Source organism: Microchirus variegatus, assembly GCF_963457635.1.
Source record: "Microchirus variegatus genome assembly, chromosome: 15".
Taxonomy (NCBI): domain Eukaryota; kingdom Metazoa; phylum Chordata; class Actinopteri; order Pleuronectiformes; family Soleidae; genus Microchirus; species Microchirus variegatus.
The window spans coordinates 13782603-13804253 of NC_139816.1; the positions used below are offsets into that span (position 1 = coordinate 13782603).

The window sequence follows — 21651 nt, forward strand, 5'->3', positions numbered from 1 at the left end:
GCACTGACTATGTAATTGTGTGCCACTGTGACACTCTGCTGTTCTACGGAGAGCGTAGCGTCTTAAGCGTAATCCCTAACCGACAAAGTTACACAGTGATGGTGAATCCAGGTCACACGAGCCGCTGAACTGAACGTCAGACACAGTGTTTGTGTAACGATGTGCCTCCTCTACATCTACAGGTCACAGTAGCTCCGAAAAGCCTCCGACGCCCCCCCCCCCCCCCCCCCCCCGCCTACGGAAACACTAAACTGAAGAGAACGAGACAAAAGCAGCGAGGTGAGGTTATGAGCAGGCTGTTGTGGGACAGGCCGTCTCGATCAGTGCTGGACAATCCCAAGCAAATCCAAAAGACTTTTCTTGTGATCCATGACACTGTGTACATAAACCCTCTCCGTCTGCCTTCTGCTTCCTGCGTTGCCCCCGACAGAGGCGGCGATTGCTTCTTTCCACTAAAGGTCAGAACTACATCTCCCATGACCACCGTCTTCTGCAGAACAACATCCTGGAGGATTAGGGTTTCAGTGTCCAGTCAGTCAGTATAGTGTGTGTGTGTGTGTGTGAGTGTGTGTGTGTGTGAGCAGTTCCCAGGCAGTGAACTGTGAGTGAGGTGTTTGCACGTGTTCGTCCATCTACTTCTCGTCTTCGTCCCCTTCGCTCATGCTGCTGATGGACGCCGACGCTCCCTTCGGGGAGGTCGGGGGCGAAGGCCGCGCGCTGTGCCAGCGTGTGGGCGGAGACGGGGGCGAGGGCGAGCGGAGGGGGGACAGTTCGCGGGGAGGGCTGTTGCACGGCGACTCCCTGGGAGACAGAGCGTAGGACAGCATTCGACCGCTGCGTTCCTGGAACACCTGTTTCTGTCGGGAAGAGGAAGCAAAGGGAGCTTGTTAAATAAAGATAGTAGCACTGAAAGCAGACTATATATGGTTAAAGGGACTGTATGTAAGAGTATTTATGTTGTCTACATTGGCCTGCAGGCAAGAATCGGAGTCAGATTTTACTTGCATGCTCCTGTATGCATGAATTAAACATCAGTGGGCGACTTCTGGCTTCCATTATTGAAGCAGCGACAGAGGCAAGTGAGTTGTAGTTCACGCAGGAATGGAGTCTGCAGTATATCGACAAGCTCCCAGAACAACACAGACTCTTATCATTGGCTACAATATGGTCGCAGCTGTACCGAGGCCCCCCCGTGATGTGTCGATATGCAGGACTGTTTTTGTCACTTCCATTCAGCCCCCCTTTAAGAGTGACTTACCCATGTTCCGTCTGGTCCAAAGAGTTCTAGGAAGTTGCCGATGAATTCCCGGGATTTCTCTTCCCACTTCTGTATGAGGTCGTGGCTCTTCTCCTCCACGCGGTACACAAAGTGTTTGCTCTTCTCCTCCACCGTGCGCACCTTCTCCTTCATGCGATCCACTTGGTTCTGGAGTCGGTACTTCTTCTCCTGAGAGGACGGAATAGAGAGAGAGCGACGGTCATTTTGACATGTTTTAAGCAGGCGACGTGCAAGATAGTGCACCAGCAAGATAGTGATAGTGAACCAGCATTGCATCCTGAAAATGGGGAAGTTTACTGAGTCTCAGCCATCATCTATCTATAAAGCAAGTTGTGTCTGTGTGTCTGTCTGTGTGTCTATGACAGGCATATCTCGCTCTAAGACTTTGGATATGGGTTGAACATGGCCCGATTCAAATTATTTGGAGGAATTTGAATTTTCGCTGATTTACACTAGGCAGGCAGTGGCTCATCAGCAGCAGTTGCGCTGTCTGGAGCGGGGAGGTGGAAGTGAAGAAGAGGCTGTCCTAGCGGTGGGTGAGACATTTTCCCACGGTTCACTGCAGATCATGGTGTTTTACTGAAACCACGAAGTCGGTGTCCATTCACCAATACACAAGCGCATTTTTATTTTGCATTGGCATGCTACTATTTTGCGGCTAACTTGGCGAACCTTCTTATCATGCATTACCATAACTGAAAAATATTCAGCTTCCGCTATAGGAAAACATACTTCCTACAGGCACTGCACTAGTTGATTTGATTATTTAAACCTGTGATATTCCTCATGTGGGGCTGTCAACATCATGTGGGGCTGCTCTGCAACATTACAACTGAAAACACCCAGAGTAGTAGAATCTGCAGCAACTGTGGTTGTGTTTTTAAGCCTTAGTGCTCAGATCTGTGCCACAGGTGCAGTTGGTAAATTGCCATGGGAATAATACACAACTCCTTATATGGACGTCCTGTGTGTGTTCATAGGTCGCATATTCTTTTTCGTTGTCTTCTTATGTGTACTTGAGTCAAAGTTATGATTAATGTTATACAACAATTTTAGTAGTGATATAAAGTAGCAATATCTGTGCAGAAGTCACAAAATAGACCGTTTTTTAGACTTTGAACTGTGATGTATTCCCAAATTTCACAAATTCAATCCAATTTTAAACATTTTGAGTACTTTGTGTGTTTATATAGTTGGTGAAAATAGTTCTAAGGGTGAAATGAATTATTGCTGGGAACCTTTTATCCAATTTTTTTAACCAATTATCTTAATTTTACCTGCCTATAACCTTGTTAAGATACTTATTTTCTTGAGTTGTACTCACAGTATTCAAACTGACATTACATCACAAATATACAGTTAAATTATTGAGTAGAAGAGTATTGTGGTATGATGTCGGCATGTATCATACGTTGATGTAGCTGACGTTGAGCTCCTTGGCCGTGTATCCACGCTGAAGGTTCCGTCGGGCGTAGACGTCGTAGTCTCTGACGATTCTGGTGATGATGTCGGATGTGGAGATGCCCTCTGTGCGCTGTGTCGGCACAAACATTCCTGGTCAACACACACACACACACACACACACACACACACACACACACACACACACACACACACACACACATACACACACACACACACACACACACACACATACACACCCACACACACACACAAATGTGTCAAAGTTAAAAACCTGGCCACACTGATTATTCTCATGATCATTATGATGATGTAATTATGGCCGCATCTTCATAAAGCATCATAAACTGACCTGCCTCCTTGATGTGTTTATAAACATCCTCACTTCCTGCTGAGGAGTATGGGATATCATCGTGAGCCACAAAATCGATCTGAGAAACAATTAAAGGAGACGTACTGGATGGCAGAAGACACTGCACTGCATACACAGACAAGAATTTACAGCAGGAATCCACATTTAAACCATTCTGACGTGATGAGGTACACACATGGACATTCCACACATAGTTTCGAACAAATGAATTTGTATTTTCAAAGGCTGTTCTTCTTTGTTTCTTATTCCATAATATTATTTTATGAATATCTTGTAGTGAGTAGTACTGTAATTTGTTATTTTAATGTCTGTAACTATGTTAAATATGCTGCTTAATTGTTTGCAATAAATAAATAGGTTGTATACCAATTGAAAAATATTAGAGAATTGCATTAGAGAATAGTGAGTAGTTAATATTTTGCCCTAGAATACAATGAATATTGTCCTAAATATTGCAAATCTTTCCAATTGCATGATTTTACCGAGATAACATCATGTTTTCTATACATATATATACATACACAGCATGTGCTGTAGTTAACAGGTGGTAAGGTTATTTCTGTGCGTGTGAAATCAAATGTTTAGCAATTCATAGGAGTAAATCTTATACGTTAACATTTAAAATTAAACCACTCCTTAAAACTAATTAAAATGAATAATTAAAGTTCCAGTATGAGAAACTTCTGAAAGTGTAATTGAATGAAAACATTTACGCTGAAAAAAACAGAACACTTAAAACTACACAAAACAAACCAAATTGACTCAATGAGGTTTCCTGCATTTGATGTTTGATTCAAATGAAATGACACCAAAAACCAGGTCGCGACCCCTCGAACGATTCGTGCACACTTTAAGACAGACGGTGTGAAGTAACGCACAAATATGCACCTTGTGTTTCTCGAGGAACTCCGGCGTGAGCGTCCACGGCGCGTCTCGAAGGACCTCGTCCACGTAGCGACAGTGCCTCAGCGCCTCGTATCGCTCGTACTCCGTCATGACGGTGAAACCCTTGTATTTGTGGGTCAGCTCGTCACTGCACACTGTGTATACAGAGGAACGCGTATAAATCATAAATCATATCAGTGTGTAGGGGTTATTTTTTTAACAATATAGTGTATGTACTTTGTGTGTATGTGTGTGTGTACCTCCTACTATGAGGTAGGTGTTGGGGAAGAGGTTCTTGGCCTGCATGAGAGCGCGAGCATGTCCGGAGTGGAACAGGTCAAAGATGCCATCTGCATAGACTCTGACGGGCCGGTCCACTGAAAAACACAAAAACAGTTATTCACAAAAACAGTAGGACAATACGTCTACACTGTAAAATGGAAAATCCCCTTTAACGTAAAACATGCAATCAATTAAAGGTGCATTATGTAATAAACCTAATATGTCACAAAGACTCATATATTGTTCATATAACATACTGAACTCACCAATAACAACAGTGCAGCAGAAATATTTGCATTAAAATATTTTGCAGACTGCAAATCATGTTTATGTTTTGAAATCATGTTTTGGCATATGGCGCCACCTACCGTCGTATACCTATCATTGCAGTCAGTAGAGACTCAATTGCCGAGCAAACATGGGTTGCCAGTTACGTTTGAGCTACAATGACATTCTTACATATGGCGCCTTTAACATCATGTAAACAAACTTTTTTTTCTGTCATAACCTATATCCATAAAATGTGCATTACAATGTCAGATATTTTATACAACATACTTTTTAAGAGACATATGTTCAAATATTTCAGTTTATATTTTATTTCATAGATTTGCATTAGATTAACTAGGTGCTTACCAGCATGCATATAAGTCGCATACTAGCCCTTTATTAGTAATTATTAAGCACGTATTAACACCTTATTTGCCTCTAATAAAGGGCTAGTATGGTACTTATACATGTTAGTAAGCACCTAGTTAATGGTGAACATGTGTTCCTTAATATAAAGTGTTGCCATATTTTTTTAATATCGTTCAGTTTAGATGTTTTTTTTCTGAATGGATTATGGGAAATAAAATCATTTTAATATCCCTGTTTGAGCTCCACCTCATGGCCCACACACTGTACTAGACATAAGAACATTCAGGGCCATCATTAACCACAGTTTTTCCCACTCTCCATATAATTTAATACAACACAACCCCAACAGTTGTTGTATGTTCTATTAAGCATCACACAAAACACAAAGAGTTTGAATTCAGAAAAACTGGTCATGTGTCTGTGGGAAATCAGCAGTACACAGGGGGTCTGAATTATCTGTGAGACCTGAGAAATGCTAAGACTTGGAAGATTTGTACATACACATATATATATATATATATATATATACTGTATATATCATTTCAATTAAAAAAGGGGGAGGAGACATGTTATTTCTATTCCCTTCACTTTTACAGTTTCACGTCGATTCATTTCACTAAAAGCTCAAAGTTAAAGCTCACATCTGCGAGGTCTTTATTTATTGCCGTGCATTAACGGCACTGAAGCTCTCGGAGCACCAGCGAGTGTTTGTGCTGACTTTCTGGGTTTTGGCCTCTTAAGCAACATGAGAAAGATGCTATAGAAGTGATAATGACTCCAAGCCGATGTAGTCACAGACAAGAGAGACCGTTTATTTACCGTTCATGTGCATTTATGATGTAGCAAAATGACTTATATATATATTTTCTCTGAATAGCTGTGGTGTATAAACTATCTATCTATCTATCTATCTATCTATCTATCTATCTATCTATCTATCTATCTATCTATCTATCTATCTATCTATCTATCTATCTATCTATCTATCTATCTATCTATCTATCTATCTATCTATCTATCTATCTGTCTGTCTATCTATCTATCTGTCTGTCTGTCTGTCTGTCTGTCTGTCTGTCTGTCTGTCTGTCTGTCTGTCTGTCTGTCTGTCTGTCTGTCTGTCTGTCTATCTATCTATCTATCTATCTATCTATCTATCTATCTATCTATCTATCCAAGGACAAACTGTGAGCAGTGTATTGAAGATAAAACGTAAAAAGCCCTGCAGAGGTGAAAGAGAAGAGGTCAACCTGGGGTTCCTCTGCGCGCCTGAGCGATGGTGAGTTTCTCGTGTGGGGCGAGACAGTCACAACTCGTCTCCCTGGCAAATATGGCTGGCTCTGTCAGAGTCTGCGTCAGACAAACAAAAAAAAAAGAGGCGAAAGAGAAAGAGAGAGAGAGGTCAGGTTACAGGAAGACAAAGAAACAAACGTGTCATTTGCGGAGGGGTGGATGGATTAAATGGCCTATACACAGCTTCTACTAACTACACGACATGCATGCAGTACAGCAGCGTGTCTCCCTCGCCGGCATCATGTCGGTTACAGTAACTTCCATTAGGTTATTGACCACAGCTCCAGTGGAATGATGGACCAAGAGAGAGTCAGAGTGTTATTGATCACTGTGTGTGCGTGTGTGTTTGTATCTTGTATGGGTATCTTTGTGAGGACCAAAATAACCTAAGAGAGAGGACATTTTTGTCTAGTCCTCATGTTCTGCACTCTGAAATAAAAGTGCTAAGTGGAACCATATAAGGTTCTTTGGCTTGTCCTCATAAGAAAATCATTTTTGGCTCCAGGTAGAACCTTTTTATAAAGGTTCCACCTGGAACCCTTTTAAAACCCTTTATTCAGGAAAGGGGTTTTAAAGGGTTCTCTGGATCAAAATGGTTCTTACTGGAACCATTAGTGTTACCAAGAACCCTTGGAAAACCCTTTCTTCAGGAAAAGGGTTTTTTGAGAAGCAAAGGGTTCCAGGTAGAACCTCAGCCCTTGTAGAAGGACACTTTTGGAACCCTTATTTCTAGTGTATCACCCCTTAAAAGGGTTAAGACCTAGGGTTAAGGTTAGGCACTTAAGCTTAAGTTAAGGGGCTACACTCTTAGAAATAAAAGTGCTAAGTAGAACCATATAAGGTTCTTCGGCTTGTCCTCATAAGAAAATCATTTTTGGCTCTAGGTAGAACCTTTTTATAAAGGTTCCACCTGGAACCCTTTTAAAACCCTTTATTCAGGAAAGGGGTTTTAAAGGGTTCTCTGGATCAAAATGGTTCTTACTGGAACCATTAGTGTTACCAAGAACCCTTGAAAAACCCTTTCTGCTTCGTTTTTCAGAAGCAAATGGTTCCAGGTGGAACCTCAGCCCTTGTAGAAGAACCCTTTTGGAACCCTTATCTCTAAGAGTGTAGGGAATGCATTATGTCTATGAATGTTGTTGTTGTGTGTACCTGGTTTTCCTCATGTTGTGGGGACCTAAATCTGTTTACACAATCATATTATGGGGACTTGTCTTCCTTATGGGGAGACTGAGGTTAGGATTAGCCCACTAGTAATTATGTTGAGAGGAAGTCTCCAGGAAATGAATGTACTCTAAGTCAATGCAATGTCCTCTGAAGTCATGGAAACCATGTGTGTGTTCGTTTGTGTGTATTAGGCCAGATTGGATTCATACTTGTGAGGACAATTTGACCTCACAAGGACATTTTGGAGTGGCGTGTTTTCAGAGTCGGGTTATAAGGTTCAGTGTGAGGCTCGGGCGTTTACTTTTGATGGTTAAGGTTATATGATAATGGTTCTGAGGACTGACTGCATTATTATGTCTGTGAGTTTCCTCACTGGCGTCTCGACCACATACAGATAAACACACGCTGTCAGACAATGTTTGCATGATCAACAAAGACCCAGCACCGCTTGTCACCTTATTTCATCCCTGGATTATTTCATGACACATAACATACTGGCAAAATACTTGATTTTTTTTTGTTTGTTTGTTTCACATACACAAGACTATGTATTCCTAATTTTTTCTTTATGTGTTATAATTTTTTGTAGTGGCATTGGTGAAGAAGAGTTTTCATTACAGATATAAGATAAGACGTTATGTTTGCACATATATAGAAAAACGTTTAAATCCTAGTATCTTAAGAAAGCTAGTCGTTAAAGTCGTTAAAGGCTTTTCATGAATAAACTTAAATACAGAGGGGAGAATAAGACAACATGTCAGTGACACACCAAAAAAAATTAAGTGTAAAAGACTCAAACGGAGGCATAATCAAAGAGACATGAAAGGGAAACAGACAGAGCAACAGTTTTCGATCATCACAGAGCAACAGTTTTGATCGCTTACAAAAACAACCTCAAGGTTAAAGTGCTGCAGTGTGCCATCTGTTGACTGCAGGTATAACACATACTTGCTGAATGTCATTCAAACCAGTAACAGACAGAGCAGAGAGTCGTATAACGTATAACGTCAACAAAAAAGAAAAAGGCTTAGAGTCGGATGTGACTCAGATTACGCTTTGACGAATATTAAATGAACAGTTCAGAGAAGAGACTCAACAGGTTCCAGCCGTGAGCTTAGACGCAAGCATGTCTTAGACAATTCTTAGACCAATCAGAACTTCTGTCTTACAGAACTCTATGATGTACAATGTATAAAACACAGAGTTTATTTACTATAATAACAATTTAAAATGGTAACCATTTGATTATTTTAAGTTAAAAAGCTGATTTTTATGATGTGAATTGTTTTACAGCCATGGCTGTACAGGCTCACGCTGTCAATGTGTGTTTTATTTTCAAAGCCTATAATAAAGCCTATAGGTTATAGGTTCCAACTTTATCCACCAAGATGTATCCACAACATGATACAATATATTACGATAAGATGTACTTTTATTAATTCCCCATAGTAGTCAAGTCATCTTCATTTCTACACTCTAAGAAATAAGGGTTCCAAAAGGGTTCTTCTACAAGGGCTGAGGTTCTACCTGGAACCATTTGCTTCTGAAAAACCCTTTCTGCATAAAGGGTTTTTCAAGGGTTCTTGGTAACACTACTGGTTCCAGTAAGAACCATTTTGATCCAAAGAACCCTTTAAAACCCCTTTCCTGAATAAAGGGTTTTAAAAGGGTTCTTGGTAACACTAAAAGGTTCTACCTGGAACCAAAAAGGGTTCTCCTATGAGGACAAGCCGAAGAACCTTATATGGTTCTACTTGGCACTTTTATTTCGAAGAGTGTAGAGCACATTTAAACCAACATTTCTTAAGAGGTTTTGATTAAGGATCTTGTTGGTACTTCTTACACTTTACTTTTTTATCTCTCTTTTTTGTTTTTTTTACTGCTTTTAACTTTTATATTCTGTTTTCATATCTGGAATTGTCTCGTCTCTGGAATTATTTGTACTTTTCTACACTATCTTGACCAGGACTCGCCTGGAAGAAGAGATCTTATATCCCAATAAGGGTTACATAAGGGATAAATAATATACAAATACATTTTTTAAAAAGTGCAAAGTAAAAGGCATAAAAACAAGGTATAAAACATTTTTAAAAAAAAGTAAAATGGTAAAAATCAATCAAGACGTGAATCATGAAGGCCCAGGAGAAGAAGTGTGAAATTTAATATCAATGGGTAAATTGTTCCATAATTTGTTGACAGCGACAGAATAGGCTCGGCCACCCCGGGTTTTGTAGTTAGTGGACACAGCAGCACAACAAGGAAGCGGCTAAGTGCAATAAAAGACAGTTTACATACATTATAGAACAGAATCAAATTAAAAGCAAAAAAAAGTTTTCTTTAAACTGAGATATGGTGTGGGGACCTTGTCCGACGAGTGTTCGGTTGAGTCATGAGCCTGCTGCCCTCTGACTAACTGACTAATGAATAGTATTTATCTGCACTAAAAATACACAAATACAGATTTACTTGTGCCACAAACGGCTGTCGCTGAAATGCGAGAGATGTGGGCGGCAATAACCGTAAATAGCTATAGCTATTTTAATGAATTTGCCTGCGAATGTCTGTCAGGAGATGGAAAACATGAGGATAAATCACGAGTTACAGGGACGAGGGGAACATTTTTCCAATACTGCCTCATATTTAGAGTGCTTTTCATGTATATTGAAATAGATTAATGTTTAACCCCTAACAAAAACAGGGTTTCCGTTTACATGGGCATGAGTATGTGTGTGAAGTAGCAGCCACAACAACAATGTGCTGACCGAGAGAGCATCCTCATCACCCATGATTCCTCGTGCACGGTGGAAAACACAGGGAGAAGCATCAAACATTTAGCAATCGGAGCAGATGGCACAGCTTAATCTAAGTGATCGAGAGCACACAGGCCTGTAATAGGATGGAGGGCGAGACGGGAGCGTGCTCAGTAAAGCCAAGTCTGGCACAGGCAGCAAGAACATCTGGGATTAAAGTTAAATTATATTTAAAAAATAAAATAAAATAAAAACGAGAAACATTGAGAGCACAGAGCGTGAGAAAACAAGAGTGAAGACAAAGATGGAGGAAGAAAACACCAAAGAACAGCACACAGGGGACAGAGTAGGAGTTTTCTGTCTTTACTGATGCAGACACACACACACACACACACACACACAGACACACACACACACTGTCCACTCAGCATCCTGAGCATCTTCCATGGTCACATGCTATCGAGGGGGATCAGTTTCATAACAGGGGTATAGCGAGCAAAATCTCCCTCTCTCCTCCTCTCTCTTTGTCTTCCTCTCTTCCTCCCCTCTCCCTGTCACACACACACCACAACAACACACACACACATACAGGATAACACACACACACAGACAAACACAGACATGCCCTACCGTCCGGGGATGAGGGCAGGTGTGTTCAAGCTCCTCCATTATTTCCAAAGACTCATAGGATGCAGCTGTGCTCCCTCACAAATGTGACTCAGCATCAGTGAAATGATGCTCCTCACCACTACGACTCTTTCTCCTTCAACTGTTCCCCCCCGCCCTCTCTGTGCTCTGCTTCTCCTCCTCCTCCTCCTCCTTCCTCCTTCCTCTCTCATCCCACTGCTGCAGAGAGGAGGATGCAGCCAGGAGGTCTCACTCTGTGGCTGCTTTGGAGTGAAGGCTGACTTCCAGATTGATGTTGTTGTTGTGAGCAATATTTTTTTTATTATAATACTAATAATACTGATATAATGCTGATACAAATCACACTTTTAAATGTATTTGAAGTAAAATGATATATACACGCGCATGTTAAGTGTTTTTACTACACTATTACAGGCATTTTTGATTTCATTTTGCATCATAAATAGTTTTTTTTTTGTTATTATTGTGAACTGTTTAACGTCCCATATCCTAACAAACTCCTTTTACTCTGACATTCTGTGAAATATCATCATGAATTATCATTATTGCTTTGTATTGTTTCATCACAATGGAATATTGCGATTTTAAGCAAATTTCCCACCTAGTCTTGATCAGTTAAAAAAGGTTAATTTGAGCATATAAAGTCTGTTCTTTTTCACAATAATATAAGGAGACACTCACAGGTATTATTATTATTCAATAAATCACATTTATGATAAGATAATTATATAACAACACCTGTAAATTCACCTTTTGGTATACAAATGGATGGATGGACCCACATGTATACTCATATAAATGTATAATAACCCTTTACTGCTATAGCAAGTGCATTTCCCTTGTGTTTGCTCTGTCAATTCGAATCTATAATAATCTATTTGAAAACAGGGTAGAAATGGGTCACCACGAGAACACAGCTGTGAGTTTTGAGCGAACCTCTGTGTCAAATAGAAGATCTCTGCTCGTTCACAGACTCTCGCCATGGCGACAGAAAAGAGGAGAGAGCTGCAAGGAAACAGCCAATCACAGGAGAGCTGAAGCAGCTCATCAGTTCAGGGATTGGGAGGAGGAGTGGTCCATGACACCATGAGGAGAGGAAGGGGAGGACTTTACGCACAGCATCAGCAAGTGTTTACTGACCAAGACTTGAGTTTCTTTAGAGAAATAGAACATAAATGTATATGTTCAGCCTTTAAAACTGATAAACTATATAAAGGTTGCTATACAAACCCTATCACCAAACAAATAAATACATATATTTTAATTTAATTAGAATACTTTATAACATTAAATATGTATACATGTATTGTGAATACATGAATGCATCTAAAAACAATAAAATATTAATAAAATACAAAGCTATAGTAAAAACAAATGGTAATTTTAGTCATAGTATGTGAATGATCTGTGTTGACAAGGTCAGTATCTGATATTGTCTCGTGTTACAACTGTTAAAATGTTATAATGGTCTATTATAAAATATAAATGTTTCTGTAAATCACAATATTTGGCACTGAAATGATCTGCCATCTTACATGTGATTATTGGCAAACTTTCCAATATAATACACAAAGATTGGAGTAGAATAACAACAATAGAATAACTCGTAATAACTATAACATTTGCAAATGTTTGGGGAAGGATGTGTTCTTCATACCTTCATCGATCCGCGTCTGCAACAGAGAGGCGCAACAACTCCACAACAGGGATGAGCCCTGACGCGCCGTTGTTTCACCATGCTGTCCGAAATAAACCGCAGCACAATATAAAGATGTGATGTTAATGTAATCTCTCTTTCTTCTCTTTCTGCTCTGCCTTCACTGCACAGCTTCACTCCGGCTGCTGTTGTTCCAGTGCGGCGGAGCGACCACAGTCCGTCTGTCCAGTCCAGGTCCAGTTCAGTGGAGTCCAGTCCAGGTCCAAATCACAGATCAGCTGCTCACCACTGATGAGCTCCGACAACTGTGGATCACCACAGTCCACAGAGGAGACCACAGAGCAGACCATATGGTCATCATTAGGCTGTACATTCCGCCTATTGTACTACAGTGACACTTATTGTTACCCCCATTCTGAAAAGAGAACAATACCTCTTACAAAACTATTCTGAAAAACAAGGTTAAATAGTTTAGGATATAAACCAACACCGAAACTGTGCATCATATTGACTTGTTTGTTAAAGCCACAGCTATGATCAATATACTGACCCATTTCATCAACCCATTTCAGTCTGTTGTGTTGCCCTGTTTAGAGCATGCGTAAATATGGACGAGCATGCTGATTAACAGTGTAAAAAAAGGGGGCAACCAGGCTGTGGAGATGAAGGACAAAGCATCCTTTGTGTTTCTTTTTCATTGTTGAACTCACTGTAGTGTCTCCGTGGCCCCAATCTGGGACAGGAATCTATTGTGCCCTCCATAGTCTCGCCTGGTCACCATGGAAATGATGGGGGAACTTGATGGGGAAACACCAGACTCAGGCACTGGAAAAGATGGAGGCTAAAGGCTTAATGTTATCATTTGAAATCCACATAAAACATGTCCCTGCAGAAATGTTAAAAAACCCATGGTTCTCAAACTGTGGTACACGAACCACCGGGAGTGCGCGAGCTTCCTGTGGTGGTACTTGGAGGAAAATCAGAAATACTGTTCTACTGTAAATGAAACAAATAACACCTCTCACTCCATCTTAGTCTAATTTCACTATGGCAGTGTCTGAAGTAGAATTAAAATTATCTTATCTTAAATCAGCTTCCTGTGAAAAGTCCGTAGTGGACTTTGCTCAGCCTATTTACACCACTGTATTTTAATGTTGTTTATGACGGCGTTACATTTTCTCAAGTGGTACTTGGAATAAAAAGTTCCAAGAAAAGAGAGCCACTGGTATAAACCATGTGTTTCTATGATTATAATGTACGTTATCGCTTCATAGTGTGAATAACATATTCACAGACTCACCTGTCAAATAGTTGTCTTGTAATTTTCTGTAAACACATCTCATTTACTGGAGAAACACTAGAGTTTGACTGGGTCCTGTGAGATTACGCTGTGAAACACTGCCCCCGTGTGGACAGAGCGTACACAGCTCTCCTTTTTTTTAATTGGCTGACAGCGTCTTGTTGTCACTTCCTGCTTATGACTTTCCCCGGGAAAGAAGCTTGGCGCGGACTGTAGCTGCTGCTGTTATTGTTGTGTTGACTACGTTAGTGACAGAGCAGCTGTCAGACAACAAAATCGACGCTCATGGCTCCGGTGTCAAACCCAGATAAAGATGTGGAAAGTCCGAGCGGCGGTAAGTGCATGCACCGGCTTTTATAAGCCAACTTTAGCGGATTAGCATGAAGAAAGGGAGGAAGGTAGCTAGCGCACTAGCTAGCTCTCACCGTTACACTGGCAGGGAACAAGCCTGGGCATCAGCTCTGTTTGATTTCACAACGCTAGCAACTCAATAACCATTATCTACACAAGTTTAGAGTTGTTTATGTTCGTAATGTAACATGGTTTATGGTTCTTGACATCAGTGCAATGCTAACGTTGTGATTCAAAGCCCGTGTCAATGTTTATAGGAACTTGTTCCAACAATATGAGAGAAAACGTTACTCTGGTGGATTTTACATCAGTACTAATCAATATTTGTATTATTATTATTCGCAAAAACTGTCAGAAAATCACATATTGTTTTCTGCTCCTGCATAAAATTATAAGGAACAGTCATTTTATACTCAAATGTGGACAGAGAACAACACACACCTGCAACAGTATGTAATTACTGTTTTAGTTATTTCTCAAAATAATGTGCATGAAACTTTATTTTAATTTTGGTAAACATTAAATCTTTGTTATATTATTATTAAATCCACATTCAAACAACCAACAGTACAGAGAAGCCCATCTATTCTTTCTGATGTATAATTGAATTCACGTCATCATAGGACTACCCTATATTGAGCCACATAAGGAAACAATTTAAAGCACCAAAACCCACCTGTGTGGGCCACACTACAGTAATTTAATAACAACATACACTGTGCACCTGTTGAGCTCATTTGTTTTAATATTGTAAGGATTCAGAAGTGTGTATTGTTCATGTAGCTCCTCTCTAAATCACAGTAGTGTGCAAAAGGCTCTGAATGCACCACCAGCTTTGTTGTTGATGATGTCCACACCTGCTTTGTTGTCAAACTGATGTTGGACACCTGTCTTCAGATGATGGAGGTGACTCCTGTGGACTGGCCAAGTCTCGCTCCAGACGAGAGAAGAAGGAGAAGGTGGGGAGGAAGTCTGCACTGGAGCAGCTCAAGAAGGCCAAGAAGGGGGAGAAGATCAAATATGAAGTAAGGAGTCCAAGTTGTGCACGCGTGGTGATTTCCAACCATCAGTGTATGGCTTCACTTCACTGAGGTCATCGCTTATATTCAACGATAGAGCTTGTTTTCCAGGTTGAGGAGTTCACCAGTGTGTATGAGGAGGTGGACGAGGCGCAGTACTCGAAGATGGTACAGGAGCGACAGGAGGATGACTGGATTATCGATGATGGTGAGTCGTGTTCTCCAGCGTCCACTACAGGAAGGTGTGTGGTGATGAAACCCTAATGACTTTTCTCTTCACTCAGATGGAACAGGATATGTGGAGGACGGGAGAGAAATCTTCGATGACGATTTGGATGAGGATGTAGTGGAAGACAAAAAAGGTAAACGGAAAGATGAGAGTGAGGCTTGGCCTGCGTGCTGGTCACACTGGTCTTTGTGTTAATACACGTTTGTGTTTGCAGGAAAAGCAGGCGCTAAAGGAGCAAACACTAAGAAAACTGCGAAGAAATCAGTCGTGGCCAAACCCAACACGATCAAGAGTCTCTTCATGAACAGTAATGTCAAGAGGCCTGCTGAGGTTTGTGCAAGTGTCAATTTTGTAATATTCCAAACCCACGTTATCTGTTCCTTCTCTTTCTACATCGGCTTTATGTGCTTTTTTGTGTTTGTTACAGCTGTTTGTAGTTTGAACGTGATCTTTCAGGAATGTAAAACTTTCACAATACAAGCGATCTGTCTTGGTCAATGGTGCAAAAGAGAATATTAGAGAGAAATAAAAATAACATTAAATACAATATAGACACTATGAATTAGGGCTGTAACTAACAATTATTTTCATAATCTATTACTTGCTTGGTCCATAAAATGTCAGAAAATCTTTATCACTTAGTCTGACATTAGAAACCACCTTTTACCATGACTCGAGATTAAAGCGGCACAATGTAGGATTTCAGCCTTCAACTCGACAGTGCAGTGTACTTTTTTGCAGTGCATTGATCAGAATTGTAATTTTCTCTCTTGCAGAAAGACGTGGACCTGTCCAAAGACGACTTATTGGGAGATATTTTACAGGATCTGCATTCTGAGGTTTGTACTGTACCCTCTCACCAATACAAACGATAATAAACACAGTTAATCATCAAATAATGACTTTGGTTTTGGCCAGGTTGTTTTCTCAATATACTTATGATGTTCTTCATCTTCTTCCTTTCCATATCTCATGTGATGTGTTGTGATATTTGCTTTTTAAATCAGTCTCCATCTCTTCCTCCTCCTCCCAGAAACCATCTCCTCTTGCTCCTCCACCTGTGGTCACTCTGAAGAAGAAGAAGTCTCTTGGATCACCCATGAATCCATTTTCCATCAAAGCTCAAACACCAAAGGTATTCTTTCAACAACAGAGATTTGTAAAAAATAGTTTTCGATATTTTTTAAATGCAGAAGAATCCTCTCCTGACTCTTGTTTTGATATTTTTATTGTCACCTAGGAGTCGCCCTCCACTAAGACGTTAAAGGCTAAAGTGATCCGTCCGCCGCCTTCTGATCCGAGGCCGTCGGCTCGTCCTCTTCCCTCCACAACTGCTCCTTCTTTAGTAAAGCAGAGAGTAAAAGTGGAGGAACCAGAAGAAGAGGAAGGTGAGGAAGTCATAAACAAATGTGTGTTGTCGCGTCTCGAAAAAACATCCACTTAATATATGACGATTTGTTTCTCAGTCAATGACGCTTTGGCATTCGATGGTGTGGATTTCGATGAGCCGATGGAGGTTGGACTTGAGGAGAAGAAGCCTGCGGTGACGGAGGAAGCTGAGGCGGAATCTAAAGTAGCAGCAGTGGCTGCAGTGAAGGTGGAGCCCAAAGCAGAGACTCAGGATCCTGTCCTAATGTGAGTCATATTTATTATCTATATAATACTTGTTTTAAGTGAATAATTTACTGTTCATTAAGATATATAGAGGCATGATTCATGAGAGTTTTTGTCTTTGTAAAAGGTCGAGCAGGATTGGAGGCTCGTGGGGACAGGAGGAGGAGGATGCAGTCAGTGAAGCTCCAGCAGAGGTACAGGTCGACTCCAGCAAACTGCCCCTAGTGGAGGGGCCAGAGGGGGAGCAGGTGTTCCGCTTCTATTGGTTGGATGCCTTTGAAGACTCCTACAGTCAACCAGGTACGTCAAACACATTCCCCCCCTGTACTTCTACAATCTTCCGATCCTGTTCAGATCTGATGTTTTGATCTGACGTGTGTCTAGGTGTGGTCTACCTGTTTGGAAAAGTGTGGATCGAATCGGCACAGTCTCACGTCAGCTGCTGCGTTTCCGTCAAGAACATCGAGCGCACCATGTACTTCCTGCCTCGTGAATATGTACGTTTTATTTTCTGTCACACTAGATTTCCGATTACACTGATTTTGTTATGGAAAAGAAAAAGCAGATTTCTTATCTCAACAATGTTGTGAATTTTAAATCACAGAGAGCGAACCCTAAGACTGGCGAGGTGTCGGACACTCCTGTGAAGATGATGGATGTTTACCAGGAGTTCAATGAGCTCTCTGAGAAGTTCAAGATCATGAAGTTTAAGTCCAAGGTCAGTGTCAAACTGTAGCTGTAGCAAAATGGTGTTGTTCTTTTCAGCAGCATGTCTGAGTTTCTCTGTTTTCCTTTGATTTGCAGATCGTGGAGAAGAACTACTGTTTTGAAATTCCAGATGTGTCCAGTCAGAGCCAGTACCTGGAAGTCAGATATTCTGTGAGTAGACCCTCAGAACAGCTGCTCTGTTGTCCTACCCCCAATGTTTTTCTGTCATGAAAACACATTTATCTAATGTAGTAAACATTTTTATTGCAGGCTGACTTTCCTGCGCTGCCCTCTGACCTTAAGGGGGCGACGTTCTCCCACATTTTTGGTTCCAACACCTCCAGTTTGGAACACTTCCTCCTCGGTAGGAAAATAAAAGGGCCATGCTGGCTCGACATCAAAACACCACGTAAGTTGTTTTTCTTTTCTGATGACCTGTTTCATATATTTAACACATAGTTTCAACATGATTTTTGTTGATTTTGACAATTGGAGTAGGGTCATTATTTAAATTTGGTGGAAGATAAACAGTTTTCTGTATCAGTTGTCATCGATTAAACAGTTGTTCGCTCTGATATATGGGTTGTAGAATCTTTCTGCCCTGAACAATTGCTAACATCTCCAGACATTTTTTTCTTCTTTCTCTCTCTTAGAGCTGATCAGCCAGCCGGTGAGCTGGTGTAAAGTGGAGGCTCTGGCCCTGAGGAGTGACCTGGTCTCTGTGGTTAAAGACCTGTCCCCTCCACCCGTCACCGTCATGTCCATCAGCCTCAAGACCATCCAGAACCCCAAGACGCACCACAACGAGGTCAGACCATGAACGTGTCACCTTTTGATTCATTGTACTTTATTATGTAACTGTATTACTCTGTTCTCTGAGCAACTCCCTCATGACATCATTGTTCTCCTGCAGATTGTGTCGCTAGCTGCGCTCGTTCATTATCAGTTCCATATGGATAAAGCTCCGCCTCAGCCTCCTTACCAGACCCACTTCTGTGGTGAGTAGTTATACGTATATGAAATGTTAAATATTATCTGTCACATTAGGACTGTTCTGGTATGGCTTGACATTCTAGAGTTTGGAGTTATTAATCTTGCATTTATTTCTATAGGATAAACTCCACAGCTGTGATGCAACATAGATTTTTTTAAATATAATTAAACATGATACTTTATCCTTGTTGTTCTTGTATTTGTATAGTCTGAGAGAAATCACATTCAGATCCGTCTCTATCCTGTGGAATTTGAGTTTCACATCATGTGAACATGTTGAACACTAGTTAGAAGTCCAGTTGATGGGTGAAAGTCAAAGTAATATACATTTATGAATTGAAATGAAGTGTATTTCAAAGAGTGTATTTTTTTTTGCAGTGGTTAGTAAACCTGGAGACTGCATTTTCCCGTATGACTTCAGAGATGCTGTTCGGAAGAAGGTGAGTTGGCACTTTCCGATGAACCTCAGCCCCTTTACTGACGTCTGCACAGAAAGGAGAAAAGACTTTGTCTTAATATTTTTAACAGGGTTTAGATATTTTTATAACCTATTTCTCATGTCATTCTTTTAGAATGGGAAGGTGGAGATAGCTGCTACCGAGCGGACGCTGCTCGGCTTCTTCTTGGCCAAGATGCACAAGATTGACCCGGATGTGCTTGTGGTAAGTAGAAGACGCAGATTGTGAAGTTTTGTGCATCTTCCTGAACTGACTGAATACAAAATCAAAGGATGAATGTGTGGTGACCTTGTGTCTCTTCCTGTAGGGTCACGACATCTTTGGTTTTGACTTGGAAGTGATTCTGCAGAGGATCAACGTCTGCAAGGTTCCACATTGGTCCAAGATGGGACGACTCAGGAGGGCCAACATGCCAAAATTAGGGGTAAGGAAGCAAAGCGCAAGTCATTTTGGTCACATGATTGTAAAACTCTATTTTTATATCACTAAACATTTCATGTCTTTGTGTGTATGTGCGTGGTGTTTTTCTTTCAGGGCCGCGGTTCCTTTGCAGAGAAGAGCGCAACCTGTGGCCGCCTGGTGTGTGACGTGGAAATCTCAGCCAAGGAGCTCATTCGCTGTAAAAGTTACCATCTGACCGAGTTGGCTGCACAGGTGCTGAAGACGGAGAGAGCCACAGTTTCTCAGGAGGACATCAAAAATCTCTACAAGTGAATACTTTTAAAGAGATGTCTCAACAAGTCCAGAAACACAAATCCGGGATCACACAACTCAAAGTTATGTATTGTTATTGTCTTTGTCAGTGACTCTCCTCACCTGCTCTACCTGTTGGAGTTGACATGGACAGACGCCAGGCTGATCCTCCAGATGATGTGTGAGCTCAACGTGTTGCCTCTGGCCCTGCAGATCACCAACATCGCGGGAAACGTTATGGTAAACACGCACCACCTCTTGTGTTTCAGACTAATAGAGTATCTGCTCATCTCAAAAAAATACTATAAATGACATAATTCACATTCAAATTCTGTTCTCTGCAGTCTCGTACTCTGATGGGCGGTCGATCTGAGAGGAATGAGTTCCTGTTGCTTCACGCCTTCCATGACAAAAACTATATCGTCCCAGACAAACTTTCCTTCAAAAAAGCTCAGCTGGTAAAAATGCACACACAAATGCACACTCTTTTAAATGAAAACTTTATAACCAGTCTTCTGCTTTATTTGCGTCTTTGTTCCTGTGTCTCAGGCTGATGGTGAGGAAGCCGTTGATGCAGGAAAAGGCAAAAGAAAGAAGAAGGCCGCCTATGCTGGAGGTCTAGTGTTGGATCCTAAAATTGGTACGAATTTGTTTGAAGCATCTTCTCATATTCACACTCCATTTAATGTTTACCTTACCATTCTAACTGCCATCCTTCTCTTCTTCAAGGTTTTTATGATAAGTTTGTGCTGCTGCTCGACTTCAACAGCCTGTATCCGTCAATCATCCAGGAGTTTAACATCTGCTTCACCACCGTACAGAGGGAGGCTTACAACCAGAAGAAGAAACATGAGGTCTGCCAGCTGCTGCCTCACACACACACACACACACACACACGTTTACTGATGTCTCACTCATTTTTTTAATGAAAATTCTGATCGCGTTTTTTATAGGATGATGACTCGGAGGACATTCCCGAGGTTCCAGATTCCGACCTGGAAATGGGGATCCTTCCCAAGGAAATCAGGAAGCTGGTGGAGCGGCGTAGACAAGTGAAACAGCTGATGAAACAGCAAGACATCAACTCAGACCTTTATCTGCAGGTACATGTGCACATATTCATCTGCCAATGTAGCCAACAAATGAGTAAGGAGGTGTAGAATTAGGTTTTTTTGTGCTAGTTAACATATTATGACGGGGTTAGTCTCTTATAGCCATTAAAAGTAAGAAAATGGTTTGAGAAATACATTTATACATTCTTCTCCCTGATAACACAGATAGTGTTTAAAAAACTTTCACAATGCAATCAGTCAAACTTTATTTATTTTATGCAGCACTTTTCATACAAGGCAATGCAACTCCAAGTGCTTCACAGGATAAAAACCTAATTGAAGAAAGGAACCCAAGAGCTGTTTCAGCTGACAAATGGCTGGTGTTTTGTAAAAAATAGCATTGGAGAAGTGAAGAAGGAAGTGAGGAAAAGTAGAGAGTGGAGGAAATGCTATCATGGAACAAACAGCTGTTATGGGGAGACTAAAATACTAATGAGTGATCTAAACGGGATGTAAAAGAAAAATTAAAAACACAAGTAGTGACAGATAAAATTGAATGAAATAGATAAGTGAATCACTAGTTTAAAGAGTTAAAGAGATTATTAAAATAAAAGCCAGGTTGAAAAAGAGGGCAACTCCTTGATCCCATAGTAACTATATATAATGCTTGCATGTGTTTGACCTAACATCGTCGTCGTTGCTTTTTAGTATGATATTCGTCAGAAGGCTCTGAAGCTGACTGCTAACAGCATGTACGGCTGCCTGGGATTCAGCTTCAGCCGCTTCTATGCGAAGCCACTCGCAGCTCTGGTCACACACAAGGGTCGAGAGGTAAGTCATCA

The 21651-nt window shown here is 40.9% G+C and overlaps 2 protein-coding genes across 4 annotated transcripts in view; one reads left to right on the forward strand and one right to left on the reverse strand.

Moving 5' to 3' along the window:
• Positions 1-632: 632 nt before the first annotated feature.
• pcyt1ba (phosphate cytidylyltransferase 1B, choline a) lies at positions 633-12473 on the reverse strand (the record flags this gene model as incomplete). Of its 2 annotated transcripts, none has more annotated exons than XM_083901987.1 (8): positions 633-857; positions 1259-1447; positions 2691-2833; positions 3054-3132; positions 3963-4114; positions 4220-4336; positions 6128-6227; positions 12393-12473. In XM_083901987.1, 8 exons carry the CDS (start codon positions 12471-12473, stop codon positions 633-635), a joined length of 1086 nt encoding a protein of 361 aa, XP_083758113.1. The 2 variants fall into 2 exon arrangements, with proteins under 2 accessions (XP_083758113.1, XP_083758114.1); XM_083901988.1 differs by lacking the exon at positions 12393-12473 and adding an exon at positions 10718-10771.
• A 1504-nt stretch (positions 12474-13977) lies between these two features.
• The window catches only part of pola1 (polymerase (DNA directed), alpha 1), a gene marked incomplete at both ends in the record, with an annotated part of 47754 nt that continues 40080 nt past the window's right edge, over positions 13978-21651 (forward strand). The window contains 26 exons of one of the 2 annotated variants that reach the window (XM_083901985.1): positions 13978-14026; positions 14941-15068; positions 15174-15270; positions 15347-15424; positions 15506-15621; positions 16068-16130; positions 16325-16426; positions 16532-16679; positions 16758-16926; positions 17033-17205; positions 17290-17402; positions 17510-17623; positions 17710-17784; positions 17884-18022; positions 18267-18421; positions 18527-18611; positions 18985-19046; positions 19179-19268; positions 19372-19488; positions 19599-19774; positions 19868-19997; positions 20102-20215; positions 20307-20397; positions 20487-20611; positions 20711-20860; positions 21518-21640. In XM_083901985.1, coding sequence (XP_083758111.1) covers positions 13978-14026; positions 14941-15068; positions 15174-15270; positions 15347-15424; positions 15506-15621; positions 16068-16130; positions 16325-16426; positions 16532-16679; positions 16758-16926; positions 17033-17205; positions 17290-17402; positions 17510-17623; positions 17710-17784; positions 17884-18022; positions 18267-18421; positions 18527-18611; positions 18985-19046; positions 19179-19268; positions 19372-19488; positions 19599-19774; positions 19868-19997; positions 20102-20215; positions 20307-20397; positions 20487-20611; positions 20711-20860; positions 21518-21640 — 2982 coding nt within the window. The remainder of the gene's footprint in view (positions 14027-14940; positions 15069-15173; positions 15271-15346; positions 15425-15505; positions 15622-16067; positions 16131-16324; positions 16427-16531; positions 16680-16757; positions 16927-17032; positions 17206-17289; positions 17403-17509; positions 17624-17709; positions 17785-17883; positions 18023-18266; positions 18422-18526; positions 18612-18984; positions 19047-19178; positions 19269-19371; positions 19489-19598; positions 19775-19867; positions 19998-20101; positions 20216-20306; positions 20398-20486; positions 20612-20710; positions 20861-21517; positions 21641-21651) is intronic. The other variant, XM_083901986.1, reaches the window with a different exon arrangement.